Source organism: Xenopus laevis, chromosome 3S, assembly GCF_017654675.1.
Source record: "Xenopus laevis strain J_2021 chromosome 3S, Xenopus_laevis_v10.1, whole genome shotgun sequence".
NCBI lineage: Eukaryota > Metazoa > Chordata > Amphibia > Anura > Pipidae > Xenopus > Xenopus laevis.
In genome coordinates, this window is record NC_054376.1 from 105449059 (window position 1) to 105468677 (window position 19619).

General features: G+C 39.1%; 1 protein-coding gene across 3 annotated transcripts in view; it reads right to left on the reverse strand.

Moving 5' to 3' along the window:
- The window catches only part of sh3pxd2b.S (SH3 and PX domains 2B S homeolog), a 107801-nt gene that overhangs the window by 48919 nt on the left and 39263 nt on the right, over positions 1-19619 (reverse strand). For all 3 annotated transcript variants that reach the window (XM_018256142.2, XM_018256144.2, XM_018256143.2), the window contains exon 4: positions 1927-2003. In XM_018256142.2, coding sequence (XP_018111631.1) covers positions 1927-2003 — 77 coding nt within the window. The remainder of the gene's footprint in view (positions 1-1926; positions 2004-19619) is intronic.

Sequence of the window (19619 nt, forward strand, 5' to 3'; positions counted from 1 at the left end):
GGAGATTAATCATAGGACAACTAATCACCTTGTGTCAGGGCCTTGAATCCAGTGGCAGAGCTGAGGGGGGTGCAATCAGCAAATGCATTCCATAATACACATGCTTTGTTATCCAAATACACATGTTCTGTTTAGGAGCCAAGAGCCAGGTAGGTGGTAGGTTCCTGATTCAAACAATGTAAGTGTATATATTTTGCATATTTTTCTTCTCTTGTATTTGTAAGAAAAAAGTCAACATTTAAATAAAAAGCACACCATTTTATTGCATATACACACTGTAATATTTCAAATCACTGACAAAGCAATTAAAATAATTTTCATCTGGGGCGAAAAATGACGGGACTCTCCACACACGGTCCGAAAATCATACGAAGATTGGGGCATCTATGGCCAGCTTTACACTATGACTTTGAGAGGAGATGAAGAGGAGAAATCTAATATGTGCATGTTACTGCTCTAGATGAACAGTCCCTTTACTGACAGTTTGTCTGGGGCAAAGACCATCCATATCAAGAACAAACAAAGGCCAAACTAAGAAAATTATTTTCCATATAAAGGACAAATTCTGAGATATAACCTTGGAGCACACAAAAGCATGCACAGATGTTATAATCATTATTATATTTCCTTGATCTCTTGTTTCAATTACATAGATTTTTCGCCAAATTCCTGAAATAAATTGCATGAATTAAGCAGAATTAAATACAAAGCAAAAATAAAAAAATGGTTTGAAGGCCCTTTAAAATAAGGCATCTGGAAAAAAAATATCAGATTTTTAAAAAGTCTGCATATTTAATACCAAGAATTAATCTGGAGTGATTTATCAGAAGCTTTTATATAACAGTTTATGATACTGAGCAAATATAGGACAAAAGCAAAGAAATTCCAAACCAGGATTATGGCCGAGAGTTTAAATACAATCTAAAGCCAAACAGAAAAAGAAACCTCTTTTAAAGAATATTGGAATTTGGTTTTCCAATCTGGGTCATTTAAAAGTTATTAGCAGTTATTCACCACTAAACAGGGACATTTATCTGACCACCCCTTTCCTACATGGGCTGCTGACAGTGCCCCACAGGGTCCCCTAGGGTCTACTAAATAACCCGACACCCAGGGCATGTACCTTATTAACTTCGTAATGTGCTCCACCAACAGCTAGGTAGTAAAGGGTTTAAATAACTGAAGTCCATCTTGTAATAAAGGGTTACAATGCCCAACAATGAACCCCAAGGCTTTCTTCTACAATTTTAAACTCCTTCACTCTTCTCCGCAAGCATGTTGATCCTCTCGATTTATGCAGCACTCTAGCTTTGTATGTAATCCAAACTTTCATAGACAGTGTCGGACTGGCCCATCGGGATACCAGGTAAACTCCCAGTGGGCACACATTTAGCCTATTTCAAGGCCATTCCCTATTTCCGCAAGAACAATAAGGCTAAATAGATGGAATAATATATTACAGTATTTAAAGAAAAGAGACTAGGATAAAAGAGGTTGAGTGAGGAGAAGAAGAATAATAGTACTGATAGTGGGCCCCTGGTCTAAGGTTTTCGGGTGGGCCCATGGTGTCCCAGACCAACACTGTCTATAGGTTAGTGTGGCTGAATTGTGTGTATTTAGTCCAAAGTGACCCTGGGCTATGGCAACAGATTAAAAGTGATCAGCCAAGAATACGGTTTTTGTAAAGTGTCATTAGTCATTCTTTCAAGGTTCAAGGTATAGTTACAATGGAAAATACCTATGGTACAGCCAATTCATTTGTATTGCTAATACAAGTTTAGAGTATGAAGACTTCCAAAAAGATCACTGTGATAAACAAAATAAACATGCAATAAAATGAGAGCCAATATAATCCACTAAATGAGCACTAGGTGGAGTTGATTTAATACAACAGATGACACAAAATGCAGCATTAACCACACTCACCTTGCAGTATTCATCAATTGGAATCAGTCTCCTCACTGCGACATCACGTATGTGGCTCCTTCTGAAAAGAATTTTACCTGAAGGAAATACAGAGACACATCATTCATCTACATGTTCTCTGCCAGAACTTGATTTATGATAAATATACATATATAAAAGAAGGAGATGTCTCTCAATCTACAACCATTTACAATCCACTGACAGATGGAAGGCACTAGAGATATCTATTCATATGGCATGGTGGTTTAAATTAAAACTACAGAATTCCATAGATCAGGGAAGCAAGCAATGCCTCACAATAGCAACTGGAATAACATGGGGAAAGGGTAAAATAAAAAAAGGTTTAGGCTAATGGTATACTCAGCGACTAGGTACGGTCAAAAGTACATTATGCTTCCATATCTATATTAAAATTAGTGTCTACTAATATAAACAGGCAAGAAACATAAAATCACTGGGTTTGGGAAATTATTAGGCGTCAGCAGTGACACAAATCACTAATGTCCTACCCTGGGCCAAAGTCCCTCATCTTCAAAAAGTGCCTCAGCCCATCAGCCCATGGGTACTCCATTCAGAGTGGAACAGAACCATCTTACCACAGGTATCCCCTGCTGGAGTTCAGGCTTGGTGCATGTGCAATACAGAAATCTCAAGGAAATGGTATCGTAAGAGACATAGGAGAGCTGCCTTAAATATTAGTCAACCTAAAAATAGCATAGATTCTAAAAAAATCCTTTGGGGGAGTTCACCCTAAAGTTAACTTTGTATATGTTATAGAATTTCCAATTGTTTTCCAACTTTTCAATTGGCCTTCATTTTTTGTATTATTTATGTTTTTTTAATTATTTGCCTTCTATTTCTGACTCCTTCTGGATGGGGGGGGGGTCATAACCTATTGCTTAGAAAGGCTACAAGTTATTTTTTATTACTGATTTTTCTATCTGGGCCATCTACTACTCAAAAAAATATAGAAAGGCGGAGGGGCACCAAATATATGATGAATACTATTGGGGTAACCCTAAAGTGGAGAACTGAACTGCAGCCAAAATAATTCCTATTGATTAGGGAAGTACTATGCTTTTATACTTTAAGCTTTTTGAAAAGTGTCCCCTTTACCTCTTAATCGTTATTGGTCATGTTTGTATATAATCTGTTTGTTCAATGTATACAACCATTTACTGAACAGAGCTAAGAATATTTTGGCACGTTATAAATACCCATAGGTAATAACTACCACTTAAAGTGAAGTGAACTTGGAAAATGAACAGTGCAAAGTGCTAAAGAGTGTCAGTGGTGATTTCACAGGGTCTTACCCAGTGATCCCCAACAAGTAGCTCGTGAGCAACATGTTGCTCTCCAACCCCTTGGATGTTGCTCCCAGTGGCCTCAAAGCAGGAGCTTATTTTTGAATTCGGAAATTGGAGGAAAGTTTTAGTTGCATAAAAACCAGGTGCACTGCCAAACAGAGCCTCAATATAAGTTGACAATCTACATAGGGGCTACTAAATGGCCAATCACAGCCCTTATTTCGGTCCCCAGAAACATTTTTCATGCTAGTGTTGCTCCTCAACTCCTTTTACTTCTGAATGTTGCAGGAACAAGGTGAAGCAGAGCACACTCTAATAACTTCACAGAGAACGCCTGGTGCACAGGGTAGAGGTACGGCAGCCCCCAATGTATAATCGAACGAGAAAAACTCTGGCACTCAAGGCAAGTGAAATGCAGGGTTCCCCCTTGCTTTTATTTCTTGTGCAGACGTGCAACGTTTCGGGGTGACCCCCCTTCTGAATGTTGCTCACGGGTTCTAAAGGTTGGGGATCCCTGCTTACCTATAAATACATGCCTACCTGTCCCATACAAGCAAACATCTGCTTTTACAGATATGTCTACTTTGGTCAGCTTTAGTCACCCACGTAACATTTTCGATTGTTATGAAAGCATCATGTACCGTATGTCACTTTTTCCACAGTCACTGCGATAACATTATATTCCAAACACCTAAATGAGTGCAAAATAGCTTTTTTTTTTTCAACCCAGTCTCGCACAAACCCATAATTCCCATTGGCATTCTGTATCAGAGCCATTCAACTATACAGAACACTTTCTATAAAACAAAACTCCTTATATTCTGCAGCTTCATCCTCCCATCTGTTTAAGGCTGATCCATTTATTTACTTTAAGCAGCAGACCTGAGTCAGGTCCTATATGATATTCTTTCCTGCCTAGTGTTTATTTTCACTGTTCTTAAGGGAACTTTCGGGAACAGGTTTGGATATATTCTCGTTACTGTAAAATTTGGGTTCGCTCTTTTCATCTTTCTTCAGGCCAAATTCCAGCATGACAGGATACAAATGTCTGCTCGTTTGCACTAACTGCACAATAACCCAAAGTTCCTTGCTTCAGACCTGCAACTGCCTAAACTTGCTCATTGCTTCAAACAAGAACCTAAAGCTTAAAAGCTGATAAAATCCAGCCCACATCTGTCCTTCATTATATGTCGGATGATTCAGATGCCAAAAGATGTGTTGGAATAATCAGGCTCAAGTACCGTGTGTAGGAAGAATTTATCAACTGGGTATGTGTTCTCAGTGCTGAGTATTTGGGGAGAATTTGTTACACCAGGGAAATGGATATCTGTGGTTTACATAGACATATGAGAAGACGTACTCATTGGATCAAAGAGACAGGGTGAGGCATGTCCAGTCTTTTGGCAAGTGCTTTCCAATATAAGTCATTGGAGGTAATCAGAAGGATTTTCAGTTCTAAAAGTCTGACTATGATATCAGAAGCTTCAAGACAAACTAAGAGATTCTTCCTTTAAAACATGTGGTGAGGCTTTGCCTGCCCTATAAACAACCCCTACTGTATCAACAATGAACATTGGAAACTCACTAAAGTAAATCTGGGGCCTGAAGGTCTTGATGACCCTGATAACCAACAATGTGCAGGTTTCAAAAGGTAAAACCCCATATGAAATTGCCATATTCTCTAGCAGTTCTATAAAATGTCACTCCTACATTTAAATGTGATTGTTTCCTGTAAAGGGGTTGTTCGCTTTTAGTATGATGTAGAGAGGGATATTCTGAGACAATTTGGTCCAACTAACCCTAGCAAACATGCTTTTATTTGAATATGAGACTGGAATATGAATAGGAGGCCTGAATAGAAAGATGAGTAATAAAAGGTAGCAATAAAAATACATGTGTAGCCTTACAGAGCATTTGTTTTTTCAGTGATCCCCATTTAAGAGCTGGAAACAGAAGGCAATTCAAAAATTATAAAGAAGAAATATTGAAGACCAATGGAAAAGTTGCTTAGAATTAGCCATTCTATATCATACTAAAAGTTAACTTAAAGTTCAACAACCCGTTTAGGAAAAAAGATTTCAATACTGCAGCGCTAAGATATTATTTTGCTACAAATATTTTAAAAATATATTAATATTTAATATGTCCTCCAAATTCTTTATGGTTATTTATAACATTTTAACATCCATTATTGGTGTTTTGCAGAGATTTAAAAGGAATAACAGATTGTAGTTTCCATTTAGAGAACGTGCCAAGTCTTTGCAGTAAGAAGGTGCCGGGCACCTGTGTCTATTAAATTATCCTTTGTTAATTCGTTAGCAATTGGTCTGAACCAGCCAAAAGAATGTATAAGTGCTTCCACTGAGCCTGCAGGATATATTTAACAAGACCCACACTACATATATTTTGGCTCAACTGACAGCTGCAACCACTCACAATGCACCAGTGATGGTCTATTCTTCTAGGGGAGAATAATCTTTATACCCATGTGCCCAAAGTTGGACTGGAATGCCAGAGGCCCACCAGTAAACTTTAGACTATGGGTCCACTTTCCAAACTTTTATTACTCCCTTCTTAACCCCACTTAACCTCATTATTCTCCATTAATCTTTCATATCTACATACTATATTTTTCCATTATTAAGCCCCTTAAAGAAATAGGGAATAACCATGAAATAGGCCAAATGGTTACAAGCAGGAGGGCTCACTGACACCTGGGCCCACCGGGAATTTTCCTGGTATCCTGGTGGGCCAGTCCGACACTGCATGTGCCTGAACTTTAAAATAACAGGTAAACAAGGGCTGCAATGGAAAAGCTAAGCTCTACAAATCATGAACTGTAGGGTTACTATAGTATATTTAAGAGTCACACTTTATTAATAAAAAGTCCCATGAACGGACACATGTAGCCTACAAGACTGCCACCTGACAGCCCTGGATGAATGAAATCCTTAAGACTCAGTGAATGTGTATACAAATGTAGGGATCTGATAATTTAGACACCCTCAAATAAGGCACATCCTAAAGGTTTAAGATGCCTAAATGGGTCCTAATAGGGACTTGTGGCATTGCTCTGCTTATATAAGCCCCTGTACAGTATACAGTAGATAGCACTGTGCTATAGTATAAAGGGCTAAGAAATCATGCGGTCTGGGTCCATTACTTTAGCCCTTATCCAGCAGGCAGGAAGGGAATGGGTAGTAGAACCTAGGTGCTTAGACCCTAGTAAAGTGATAGCATACTCTTTCATAGATCACTCAAGGAATAATAAATAGGTTATTTAATTGAGCAGCTCAAGGCTCCAACGAGGAGAGTCAGAGGGATTAAGATCTAGACTAGAGTACTAGTAACCCAGAAGTAGGGACTAAATGTGTAGACTTAGGGATGGTAGAATTTCCCCTGGGTTCCATTTAGGGCACAGGCTGAAAGCTGGGGTACCTTCTCAATTGCTGTTTAGCTACTGCTGACATGTTCCCTTGCCTGCAGGGATCCAGCTGTTCTCTGGTGCTGAGAGTATATGCTATCCTTTATGCTATATGTCCTCTGAACTCCATTATGGATTATCACGTAAGTTCTTTGGTTAAGCATAAAGAACCCCTGACACCCAGTTCTTGTGCATAAGCACTTTGTTACAGTTGCACTACACCCTGCCTCCACACCATTGCGAGGGCTTACACCTGAGAGAAAAGGTCTCATCCGTGGCACAAATATATTTGAAAGTAAGCTCATAGTAGAGACGGTGCCACTATAGCGCTACACAAACAATTAGATTTCTAGTAAAAGTCTAATTCTGCACCTGATTTGTTTTTAAATATTATATGTGCTCAGTCCCCTAGTGGCTTAATAGACTGCACAGCCCTATTCAGGAACCAATCACTCATTGCAGAGCATTGAAAGAGTCAACTAAGATGTTTAAGCCTGATGATCATTTCCATGTATTTGCTGCTAGTTCCAAGGCCATCCATACAGAAATAAGACAATGGTGGCAGATACATAGAAATCCAGCAGATAAATAAATAGATACCATGAGGTTCTGAATGTAAATTTGCTTGAGTCCAGAGCTTTAACCATATTGTAGTTAAGAAATATCCTGATGGACTAGTGATAGACATGGAGGTTCCAGTTCCTCAAATACAAGTATCAGGTCCTCAGACACCTCCTATGTTCGAGCCATGATACAAATCCACAAATGTGTTGTGTGTGTGATCAGGCTTGATCTCTTGCTTCCATCTGATTATCATCACATTGACTGAAAACACCAGACTCTGATGTCACCTTCAAAAATGATAATCCTAAGGATTGACTTACTTTTGCCACACGCAGATATGTTATTGGATACTTTTTTTCAATACATACATAACCAAATATAATAATTGTTATTTCATTTGTTTAACTAAGTTTTCGTCATCTATTTTAGGACTTGTTTAAAATGAAATGAGGTTTTAGGTCACATTCATATAAAAATATAGAACATTTTAAACACAAACTTTCAAGCAGGACTATAAGTGCAGTACTCAAGCATACCAACTGGTAGTTACAACTAAGCCTACCTACCAGGCAGCAATTACTTAAAGGTGAACTCCCCCTATAATACCAAGTTGATAAAATATTTAAAAAACCTCCATATGGAAAAGGTGTTTAAATTATAGGTACTTCTTGATAATATATCAATAAACCCACTGGGTCCCTAGACAACAGTCTTGCTGCTTCCAGTAAAATACTTGGTTAAAGTCAGCTGCAGTGAATGCAAGCACTATACTTATTTAAATCAAATTCTTTTGCAGACTTACAAGGTAGGATACAAATGCAGCAAATCAGTGGGATCTAATAAAGCTTTAAAAGAAAAGAAACAACATTTTGATAGTATGCTGTGACATATTGCTTTCTGTTCAAGAGGCCTCGCTGGAGGAAAATAATAAAATCCATTATGGAGCTTGGCATTTTCCCTAAAATCCTGGCATGCTGAGGACTCCTGAGAACTGACATAAAAGGAACCGAGTAATATTTCCAAAAATGCTGTTTTACAAGAGTAGGAGAAAGCAATGATGAACAACTAACTATTTCTCACTAATTTTAACCCAAACTTTATCAGTTCAACGGTGGTTGGTCATTTTTAAACCCCAAATCCCCCTATGATGATGGTTAAATTTAAAAAGAAAAAATCAGATTTTGACTCATTTGTATGCAGAGCCAGTGATTAATAAAGGGATATGACACAGGTCTTAAGCATAGTGTCCAAATAAAGCCCTTCTACAACAAGTAAGAAACACATGGTATAGTATAGGGGGTTCTGCGGAAGTGAGAGCTCACTAATAAATTAAACATTTCTATGCAGGAAGCATATAAAGGATTTGAACATAGTTCTTTAGAACTATTAGCCTATGGGTTCTCAGTGCAGCTTGTACATAAGACTGTATTGGACTCACTGTGTGCAGGTATCTCTAATACACTGCTAGTAGTGATGAAGGCAATACGTGGTTATAGATTTAAGAGAGTTTCTAAAAATAATTGCCATCCAAATGCTTTTGAGATGTATTAAGAGAATCCTCACACCACCACCCAGTAGGGACTTCTACAGCATCATCACTCACGGGAGCTCCATGAGAAATAATGGTGCACCACACTGCTAAGTTTGCAGGGACCATCTCCCAAGGGTGCTATTAGTCCACAGTTCACTCGGGCCCCTTGGGAAGTGGGCCCTGCTAAGTAGAATGGAAACCCAATTAGCCCAGACCACACCAACAATCAGCCTAACCCTACCCTCTCATTCCCTTCTTAAAAACCCCCAAAAATATGAATATTCATGGTGTTCTACAGTATATAGATGAAAGATCATTTCCAACCTCAAGCCAACCTTCTAATTAGTTTGACTAACCTTTATGTTTCTAAAATAGCGGATATATGCAAATAAATATTATTTTGGGAAGTAAAGCTTTACTCTCAATTTGTTAGCTCTGTAGATGCAGAAATTCCTTAGTGAAGCACTTTTGCAGCGGGTATATTATTATAGCCAGCAAATGTGCAGATCAGGAGACAAAAGGCTCAGCACGAGCCCTCTGTCCTAATTTTACCTTTCTTTTCTATTACAAATGCAAGTAATATGTTAACTTAGACAACACCCTGGTATCAGGTTTAAAGTTTCACATACTTTACAGTCGGAAAATCTTATCTCTAATATTGCTTTGAATTTCTGGGAAGTGTAGAATACGTTGCTCCATAGAAACCGGAGCTTTTAATAACATGATTTATTACATTTAGGAAGAACAGAAAAAAATGGACAAAGGGTGAACAGTTAGAAGAAAAAGGAAACCTAAAATACTCAGAATTTTATGAATATGAAGGCAATTAACTGCACCTTATAAAACAGGACAGTGTTTCCATTAGCCTTAAACGTATGCCAGGGATTGATGTTTTAACCTCTGTGCTGGCCTTCTTTGAAACTACATGCAGGAATTACAGTGCTTTTATTATGTATAAAGCTCACTTGGTTTTAATATTCTCAGAATATGTTAGTGGCTTAGCAAAGGTCCAACCATGGGGCAACAATAGCTGCCGGCTATTTCAGCCAAGTTATCCAACATGTACTTCCATTGCATATTCACCAATTTGTCATTTAGAAAGTCCAAACCAGGTATCTGTTGCCACATTATCCAATATGTACTAAAGAAACACTATGGAGTTTAATTTATAAGGTCAAATTTCAAAATGATTTGAATTTTTTTTTAACTCTAATAAATTTGAATGTACGGACAACTTGAATGGGAGGTTATTTATGAAAAAACCTGAACGTCTCATTCGATCGAATAGGAATGGCCCGCAAATCCATATTAAAATATTCTGAAAAGAAAACGCTAATGTCGATCTTCAAATGGTTCAACGGACCTCTGCCATTGACTTCTACATGAACTCTGCAGGTTTTAGGCAGTGAAGTATCGTATTAGAACTGTTCCCATGGTTGAGGTGTAATAAATCTCACATTCAAATTCTAATTTGAGTTGGTGGTTGAACTTGAATTCGGATTTACCTTTCGAACCTTAGAAAATCTGCCCCTACATGTAGCAGCCCTCGCTTTAATTTTTAGACATTTATTTAAGTTTATAAAGAATCCAACCGTAAGAGCAACATCTTCTGCCATGTTCTCCAACATGGACTACAATAATAACAGAAATGCTAGTAGTTGCTGGTTGATTTTAAGTGAGAAAATTCTCTAAAATGCCATTATTACCATAGTTAAAGGGATACAAAAATCCAAGATGCATTAGTTCACACAGACACAACAGAATCCCTATTTTAAGGCTGACTTTTAACCCTTTGTTATATGCCCCGCACACCCCAACAACTCTGAACTTCAGTGGTAGCAAATGATAAAAAGTTCCTAAAAATATTTAGCCTATTGTCTTGGAATATAATTCCCTGTGGTCTTTACTCAAACTTACATTCTTACATTTTTCTGGTTTTTTTTGAGGGCTGCTCATAATGTAATATTGAGAGGCCGAACTTGGAGTGGTCTTTTTTCAAACCAAATACATTACGTTTGTAAATTAACTTTCTGCACTCAGACTGGTAAAAGATCATTTTATCAGGAGAGGATGCCTTTAATTGGAATATAAAAAGATCTAATAGTCATGCTTTTAAATCTTGCAATGATTTAATTAGATGAAACCACAAAAGGGTTTCATGGCATAACAATCTAGCAAAGATATTGCTTATATTAACTTTATTTCACCATTTGCAGAGATTTGCAAGAGGCATTTTAGAGTTGAGAAGAAAATGTTGAAAAAAGAAAATAAATAAAATCAGAGAAGAAATAACCATATAGAATATAGAATGACAATTAGTGGGAGCTCAGAGCTAAAATATAGAGGAGACCAGGGAGAATTCATAGCAAAGAATGAATTTATTTTGTTTTAAATGTTAAAAAGGCACAGACCCATTAAGGTAATTCCATCACAGATCACTTGATCCAGGGAGGGAAAGTTTTAAGAATGCATTTCACATTTAGCTTCAGAATGACAACAATTCTTAACATAATACATTTAGATCATGATAGATGCCATATATAATATATAATATTCTTTGCAAAAGATTTACTCATATTCAGATGGCCTTACTGCTAAGAGGCAGCAAGAGAAAGAAGGTGAGAGGATGAAAAGGATACAGCTGTAATGGAAGAAAGCAAAGTGTTGGGTAAATGGAAGAGATAAATAAAACTGCTTTCAGAGGTAAATTCTCCATTTCCTGCTGTTCTGTTTGTTCAAGCTGTTTGATTGAAAAAATGGAACAAAACAGAAAACATTGATGGCCATGCTGTATATGGCCCCTATTATCTGTATTCTGGCCCATGGTCTAATACTGTACTGGCAACCTTTTGTTCTCCCAAGACGTGACTTCAAAGCATGGGATTCCAAATTGCATGCATCCCTATTAAGGACCCCCAGTATAGTGCTGTCCAGCTCTATATGTAGAAAACTGATTCAATGCTCAAGAGAGAGACAATAATCGGAGTATATGGCGTCGCACAATCTAATAGTAACCTTGTGTTGGTATTGTGTCATTCAAAATTAAAGTAATCAACTGTAAGTATACAAATTGAACATTGTGATTTTGTAAACGTGTCCTTGGTGTTTATTGAGTAGAAATTAAATAAGATAAACTCTTATAAATAGTGAGTAAAAATAATTAAAGTGCTTAGTGCTTGATGTGAGCAAGGTGGCGTATTAGAACCCACGACTCGGAGGTCAATATGAGAACCAGATAAAAAATAACTTTTATTTACTCCTTTTAAAATTCATGAACTGTGGAAGGGAATTAATTGATGAAACCATTAAAAACAATTAAAAGAAAGGGTGGAAATTCGATCCAATATGTGGGTGAAATGGGAGTAACAATATAAAGGATTGGATTGTTCCCATGTGGATCTTACATCACCCGTATCCCTATAATAGCTGGACAGTAATAGGGGGTACTCTGAGGACTGAATTGGCGATGGTCAGTGGTATTCAGAGAGGGTGGATGCGAAGACTCGCTCTGAGAAGAGGGTTATGATGGTGGAACGGTTCAGTATGATACCCTCAAGCGCAGCAGAGGCCAATAGTATTGCAGATGAATTGTAACTGCAGGCCCCTCGGTTAGAAGGATGAGCAGGTCAGCCACTGTACAGTATGGTGTGCACGTCGTTTTTAACTAACACTGTGTCCTCTCAGAGGCACCTATGTTGTATGGCCTATTCCCTAGACACTAAAAAAGCAACACCTACTGACAAGTCGGCTAGACAATGCGCATACGGATTCTGAACCACCACAGGATAGTCGTACCCTCCGTTTTCCCCCTGTAAATTCTCTGCCCCGCTGCAAACTGCCTTAGGATTCCTTTTTTACCCCTATCTTGGACCGCTAAAAAGCGGCGGAGCTATAGTGCCTGACGCACGTTTCGCCGATTATAGGCTTTTTCAGTGGCTGACCTGCTCATCCTTCTAACCGAGGGGCCTGCAGTTACAATTCATCTGCAATACTATTGGCCTCTGCTGCGCTTGAGGGTATCATACTGAACCGTTCCACCATCATAACCCTCTTCTCAGAGCGAGTCTTCGCATCCACCCTCTCTGAATACCACTGACCATCGCCAATTCAGTCCTCAGAGTACCCCCTATTACTGTCCAGCTATTATAGGGATACGGGTGATGTAAGATCCACATGGGAACAATCCAATCCTTTATATTGTTACTCCCATTTCACCCACATATTGGATCGAATTTCCACCCTTTCTTTTAATTGTTTTTAATGGTTTCATCAATTAATTCCCTTCCACAGTTCATGAATTTTAAAAGGAGTAAATAAAAGTTATTTTTTATCTGGTTCTCATATTGACCTCCGAGTCGTGGGTTCTAATACGCCACCTTGCTCACATCAAGCACTAAGCACTTTAATTATTTTTACTCACTATTTATAAGAGTTTATCTTATTTAATTTCTACTCAATAAACACCAAGGACACGTTTACAAAATCACAATGTTCAATTTGTATACTTACAGTTGATTACTTTAATTTTGAATGACACAATACCAACACAAGGTTACTATTAGATTGTGCGACGCCATATACTCCGATTATTGTCTCTCTCTTGAGCATTGAATCAGTTTTCTATTTACATAGGAGTAGTAAGCACATCTACACCGAGGTGTCCAGACCCTCGGTCCAAGGACCTCCCGAGGTATAGACATTAGGTTAGAAGGTGCGGCAAACACCCTCTCAATTTCTATATGTAGAAAGCCTATTATCTGTCATTCATCATATGCATGAGCCAGATTAATTCTATTATATATAATACTTGGTCCAAACGTTCGCATTAACCTAATATCGCCCTGCTGTTGGTGGGCATATTAGGGAAAGATCCTCTCGTTTGGCAAAAGCGGATCCTATCGTATATGGCCATTTTTAGTCTACTGCTGTAAAGCATCGCTGGAAAGGGTTTATGCATTCTCCAACTTACTGTATTCTTCACCATTTTAGCTACTATAGCTGGCTTACATACATATGTTCTGGACTGGTTTATACAGAAATATATCCTATTGTTTCACTGCTTTACCAAGCATGGAACTGAAAAACTCTAGCTAGAGTTCCCATAGGCTTTATAGTCTGCAGAAATGAACTGGTTATAATGAATTCTTGCTCTATTCAGCAGCCTACAGAATGTCTGTTCTTCTCCCGCCATGTCATCTTTGACCTGGTTCAGAGCACAGTTTGCAAATTTAAAAGCCACTTCTCTTTTTCTACAAAAAGGGCAGTGTTCCAGAAGCTTCTACTTCCTCAGCCACGGACACATTTCGCTCATTGCCCTTTGTCCAAAGCTTTGGTTTCACAATGAAAGCACTTTCACCGAAACAGACTTGGAAAGGACCCAAAGAGTCAATCAGAGGAAAGGGTTCGTTTTGATTGGCCCATGAGCGGAAGGTTGCGCTCAGGACGTGGGAATGAGACAGCAGAGCTATGCCAGACTAAAAAATGGAATTTGTCATCAGTCCTCCCGTACTTGCCAACATGGGCAAGGCTTGGCACAGAAATTGGAGGCGTCGGAAATAGCCAATACATATTTCAGCACTTCTTTCTTAACTACTGCCAGTGGGATAATATATCACCATTTAAAGCAGTTGCTGGAACTAACATATGCTAACTAATACAGTACAGAGTATGCTTATTTTGCATGTTTGGGGTGACACTGTTCCTCAAATCCATAAAGCTAAATTAATGGCAGTTGCAGGGGGTGCCCCAATGGGGCCCATTGCAGACAAGGCAGCAAGATGAAGAACAGAAGGAGAGGGTGGGAGCCGCCTGGAGGGTCCCATCCAACGACAGGGCCCGGGTGCAAATCCTACATCCAAGCCTGCTAGTCAAATGCCATGGAGTGAAATATAAAAATCACAATATAATTAGCAGCAATAGAGCCTCGAAAGTGCCCTCCAAACCCAAGAAAAAGTCATCTAATCCACTTACTGAGATCAATGCTGGACTAACCTTTAACAGCTTTTATCTTAGGGAGAATGGCTTTTGTCAGGCATGTCACGTTTATGGATCCTGTGTGACTACATGTCACATATTGGGACAACAAGGAGCTCGGGATTAATAAGATGGCACATGCTTACAGTTGGAGCGGCTGCTTTCACGGCTCCTTTGATTTCGTAATTGATTTCAAAGCCTTTCTGACAGTCTGACCTGGAGAATTGTTACGTGATAATAAATTAAACCTAATACTCCAGAGAGATTTCCACTGCTGCCTTATTAGTTTACCCCTCGCTTAACTGTCTTTGTCTTGCATTCCAATATCCCCAGTGGAATTATGTACTTATTGCTCCACTCTTATTAGTGCACTACTCCTTGCACCACTGCCATTAAGCCTCTAATACCCTCACATTCTGCCATCACTTTGACGCCTACAAACAGTGCCTGCCGGAACATTGGTACCTTTTTATCCCAATACACAGGGACAATATATAACTAATAGTGATGGGTGAATTTGGGGCGAATTCTCGTTTCTCGCAGGCGTCCAAAAAAAAAACCACACACCGGTGTCCATTTTTATTTTAAGCTGGCGAATTTTCCCAGCGGTTTTGCTGCAAATTTGTGCCTGACAAATAAATTCGCCCGTCACTTATAACTAATATATATAAATATAAAATACAAATATAAAGTCTAACAAGAAGTTTGTAAAACTATGTTTGCCTATTCTTTTCATTTAAAAAAAACATACAAACCGATGAGTTTTGTTTTTAATATTAAATATGGAAAATTAGGGGCCAAATTAATCAATATTCAAAATTGCATTTTCTTCCTCAAAAAAAAAACAAAAAAACAAAACGATAATTATAAAATTATTTGTTTTTTCTAAACACAAATCTTTTATGATTTATCTAATAGAAAACAAAATCGCAAAAATTCTAAACTTGCATCTAAAACCTGTCATGATTTTATAGAAGATAATGGGGGTCATCTCAAGCATTCAAGCACTGCAACTCCCCCCCCCCGAATGTAATACATCACTTGAGATTCAGCGGGAGGGCATGGGGGGGGGGTCAGTGCTGGTTTAGTTGTGGTTTTTTAATAACACTACTTCAAAAACCCCGAAAAATGTCTGCTCTCTGGATTTAATGCAAAGCAAATCAAGTTTGTGTTATTCCTTTACAGAAAGTGAAGAAAAGGGAATATTAGGCTGTTAAAAAAATAGTAATATCTGCGTTCTTCTTTACAAACTCAAAAATTCACTGTATAAACTGAAAAATGTTTCAAGGTTTTGCTTTCCTTTGAATCACTGAACTAATATTTAGAGGGTTATCAAAATCCGAAAACTACGACCAACTCCCTACTGACTCCCCCCCCCATTTATCAATAAATGTTTCCAAAAATTTCTTGTGTGGCAAAATCATCAAATCATGAAAAAAAACCATCAGAATTTTACGAATTTTTGGGATTTGATGCCCGAAAACCTCAAAATATTTGGATTATTGAACGAAACCCAGAGCAGATCAGGATATCAACGGGACATCTGCCACTGACTTCTACATGGACTCGGCAGGTCTGAGTTGGAGTACTTTTTTTATTCGGACTTTTAACACCATCAGACATTAATAAATCCCAAAACAATTTATTTTTTTTTCTCTCCGAAAAAAAAATTGTATTTTCCCCCCGTTACAAATCTGACCAGAAAAATTTGGAGCTTAACAAAGAACCCCCTTAGTTGTAAAGGCACGGTTTCCAGGAACTGCTGCACTTCTGAGTTGCAGACCAACTTCTGGCATCTGTTACATTCCACAATTCTTCTGCATTTTTTTTTTCCCTCAGAAACCATATTTTTGAGGTCACCCTACAAGTTTTCTATTGGATTAAGGTCTGGGGATTGAGCTGCCACTCCATAACGTCAATCTTGTTGGTCTGGAACCAAGATGTTGCTCGTTTACTGATGTGTTTGGGGTCATTGTCTTGTTGAAACCCCCATTTCAAGGGCATTTCCTCTTCAGCATAAGGCAACATGACCTCTTCAAGTATTTTGATGTATTGAAACTAATCCATGATCCCTGGTATGTGATAAATAGACCCAACACCATAGTATGAGAAACATCCCCATATCATGATGCTTGTGGCACCATGTTTCACTGTCTTCACACTGTACTGTGACTTCAATTCAATGTTTGAGGGTCGTCTGACAAACTGTCTGCAGTCCCTAGACCCCCCAAAAAAAGAAACATTCTTGTAGCGGTAGTTTTCTGTTTACTTTCATGTATTTCAGGTTTTGGTTGCCATTTCAAAAGCATTTGAGATCATTTTAGCTGAGCAGCCTATCATTTTCCGCACTTCATTATATGTTTTTCCTTCTCGAATCAACTTTTTAAATCAAAGTACACTTGTATGTGAACAATGTCTGGAACAACCCATTTTACTCTGTTTTTCAGAGAGAAATTCACTATATAAGCGCATGTACAACAATTGCTGCCTTCCTTCCTTAAATAAGGGCTGTAATTGGCACCTTTTTGTTCACAGAATGAATGACCACTAATTGAACCCCACACTGCTATTATTTGGAACAAGTCTCAATTAATGATTCAATTACACAGAATCAGCAGCATGCAGGTCATGAATGTTGGGTCTGTTGGTTTTCTATTACTTTACTACACCTAATAGTAAATGATTTGCCATGTAGAAATAGAATTTGATTGATCAGGTTAGTGATGTTAGACTGCTATTAGTCTGAACACAACTGTATATTGAGTCACTAAAAAAAATGCTAATTATTTAGTCCTTTACTCCACACCATATACTTGCCTGTAATGTAAGTCCACCATATAATAGGGGAATGATATAATTTAAAGACTCTATACAGAAATGAACCCTTCTTGTAAAGGAAGCAGAAAAGCATTTTTCATTTCCTGTCAAAATCTGCCGTGTTTTCAGAAGACAAGGGGAGCAGCAGGGCAGCAGATTCTCCACAGGCTCTGCAATCATCTTGATAGGGTAAGGGCACACCTGGCGATTCGGGGAGATTTAGTCGCCTGGTGACTAATTGCCTCTTCTTTGGGGCGACTAATCTCCCTGAACGGCTTCCCCCTGTCTTCCACCGGCTATAATGAAAAATCTCCGGCGCATGGCACACGCTTAGTTTTCCGAAGTTGCCTCACGAGTTTGGGGCGACTTCGGAATACGAAGTGCCGTGTGTGCCATGCCGCAGGAAACTGGAATAGATGTTTTTGGGATGGAGCTTTGGGGGGCTATGAAGGCGGGTGGAGGGAGCAGAGGATGTGATAGGGTTTAATTCTTCTTTTAGTCTTGCTCAGAGGGTTTTTCTTTCCTGAATGTAAAGTACTACTTTCAAATTATTTCTATGTAATTGTTACAACATCTAAGAGTGTTTTGCATTTTATCATTGGTGTTCCTGTTAATGGAGAAAATGTGTGTGGGGGGGGGAGGGATGTATACAATAAGGCAGGGGTCCCCAACCTTTTTTACCCGTGAGCCACATTCAAATGTAAAAAGATTTGGGGAGCAACACAAGCATGAAAAAGTCCCTTGGGGTGCTAAATAAGGGTTGTGATTGGCCATTTGGTAGCCCCTATGTTGACTGGCAGCCTACAGAAGGCTCTACTTGGCACTATACTTAGTTTTTATGCAATTAAAATGTGCTTCCATGACTGGAATTCAAAAATAAGCACCTGCTTTGAGGACACTGAGAGCAACATCCAAGGGGTTGGAGAGCAACATGTTACTCACGAGCTACTGGTTGGGGATTGCTGCAATAAGGGGTCACTGCAGGGAAACATGCAGACCAGCTGCACTCATTTCCAAATCCCTGTGATGAATATTCTGGCACAAAATCTATGCGTTACAGACTTTCCGGTGGAACAACACTGCTTACTCATACTGCACAGACCCCAAAAGTGCTGACAAAAGACCCACAAGCCCTAATACATTATAACAGTTGTATAAAATCAAACTGAAGTCAAGGACCACTGTGAATTTTTCCAGGCTAAGCGAAGTGTTTCCAAACACTAAAATCTAATTAATGAGAAAATATTTTACAAGTAAAACTGACATATATTATGGGCCAGAATACATATGTTTTTTTCCAGTTACAAAATAGTTTTAGGTTTTTTTATGCAAGGAATAGGATATGTCGGTTGTTGTACTGTGACACCTCCCACAGAATTGTGAGTAGAGCGATGTTGGGCAGCGGGTATGCCAAAGACTATTGTTCTGTGGGAAATTACACTACTTTGATCAGCTATCTCATTTTCCCTTGCAAACAGCAATAGTTCTGAATGAGAGACTGGGGCATGTTGAATAGGAGAGGGCCTGAATAGAAAAGTAATAATAAGTAAAGACATAAGCCTATGGCTACTGCCACAAGTGCCTGTTCCTCCACTTGTGTATAAACGTAGTAGAAGCAGGGTCAGACTGGGGGGCCCCGGGCCCACCGGGGCTACTGCCCCAGGGCCCCCCTTCCGCACCGGCTTGTTCGCCGCGTCTCTGTGCCGGCTTGTGTGCTTCATCTCTGTGCTTTATACGCATGCGACCGGCGCCTTGGTCGCGTCCTGCGATAAAGGGGGTCGCGGCATTAAGAGGCAGATATGGGTACGGACCTGGGCAGGTGGGGCCCACAAGAGCCAGGGCCCACCGGGTTTTTTCTCGGTGTCCCGCCGGCCCAGTCCAACACCGAGTAGAAGAAACAGCCCCTACTCTTCTTATTCCTTCTGCATTGTCTGGTTAGGTGTTAGACACACGGTATGGATTTTGGCCCAAAGATGCAAAAGGAGAGGATCTGAGTGGAGGGGCTTTTTCTCTGTCTACATTTATACGTGAACTACCTACTGAGGTCCTTCGGTTTTCCATTGAGGGTGGGACACAG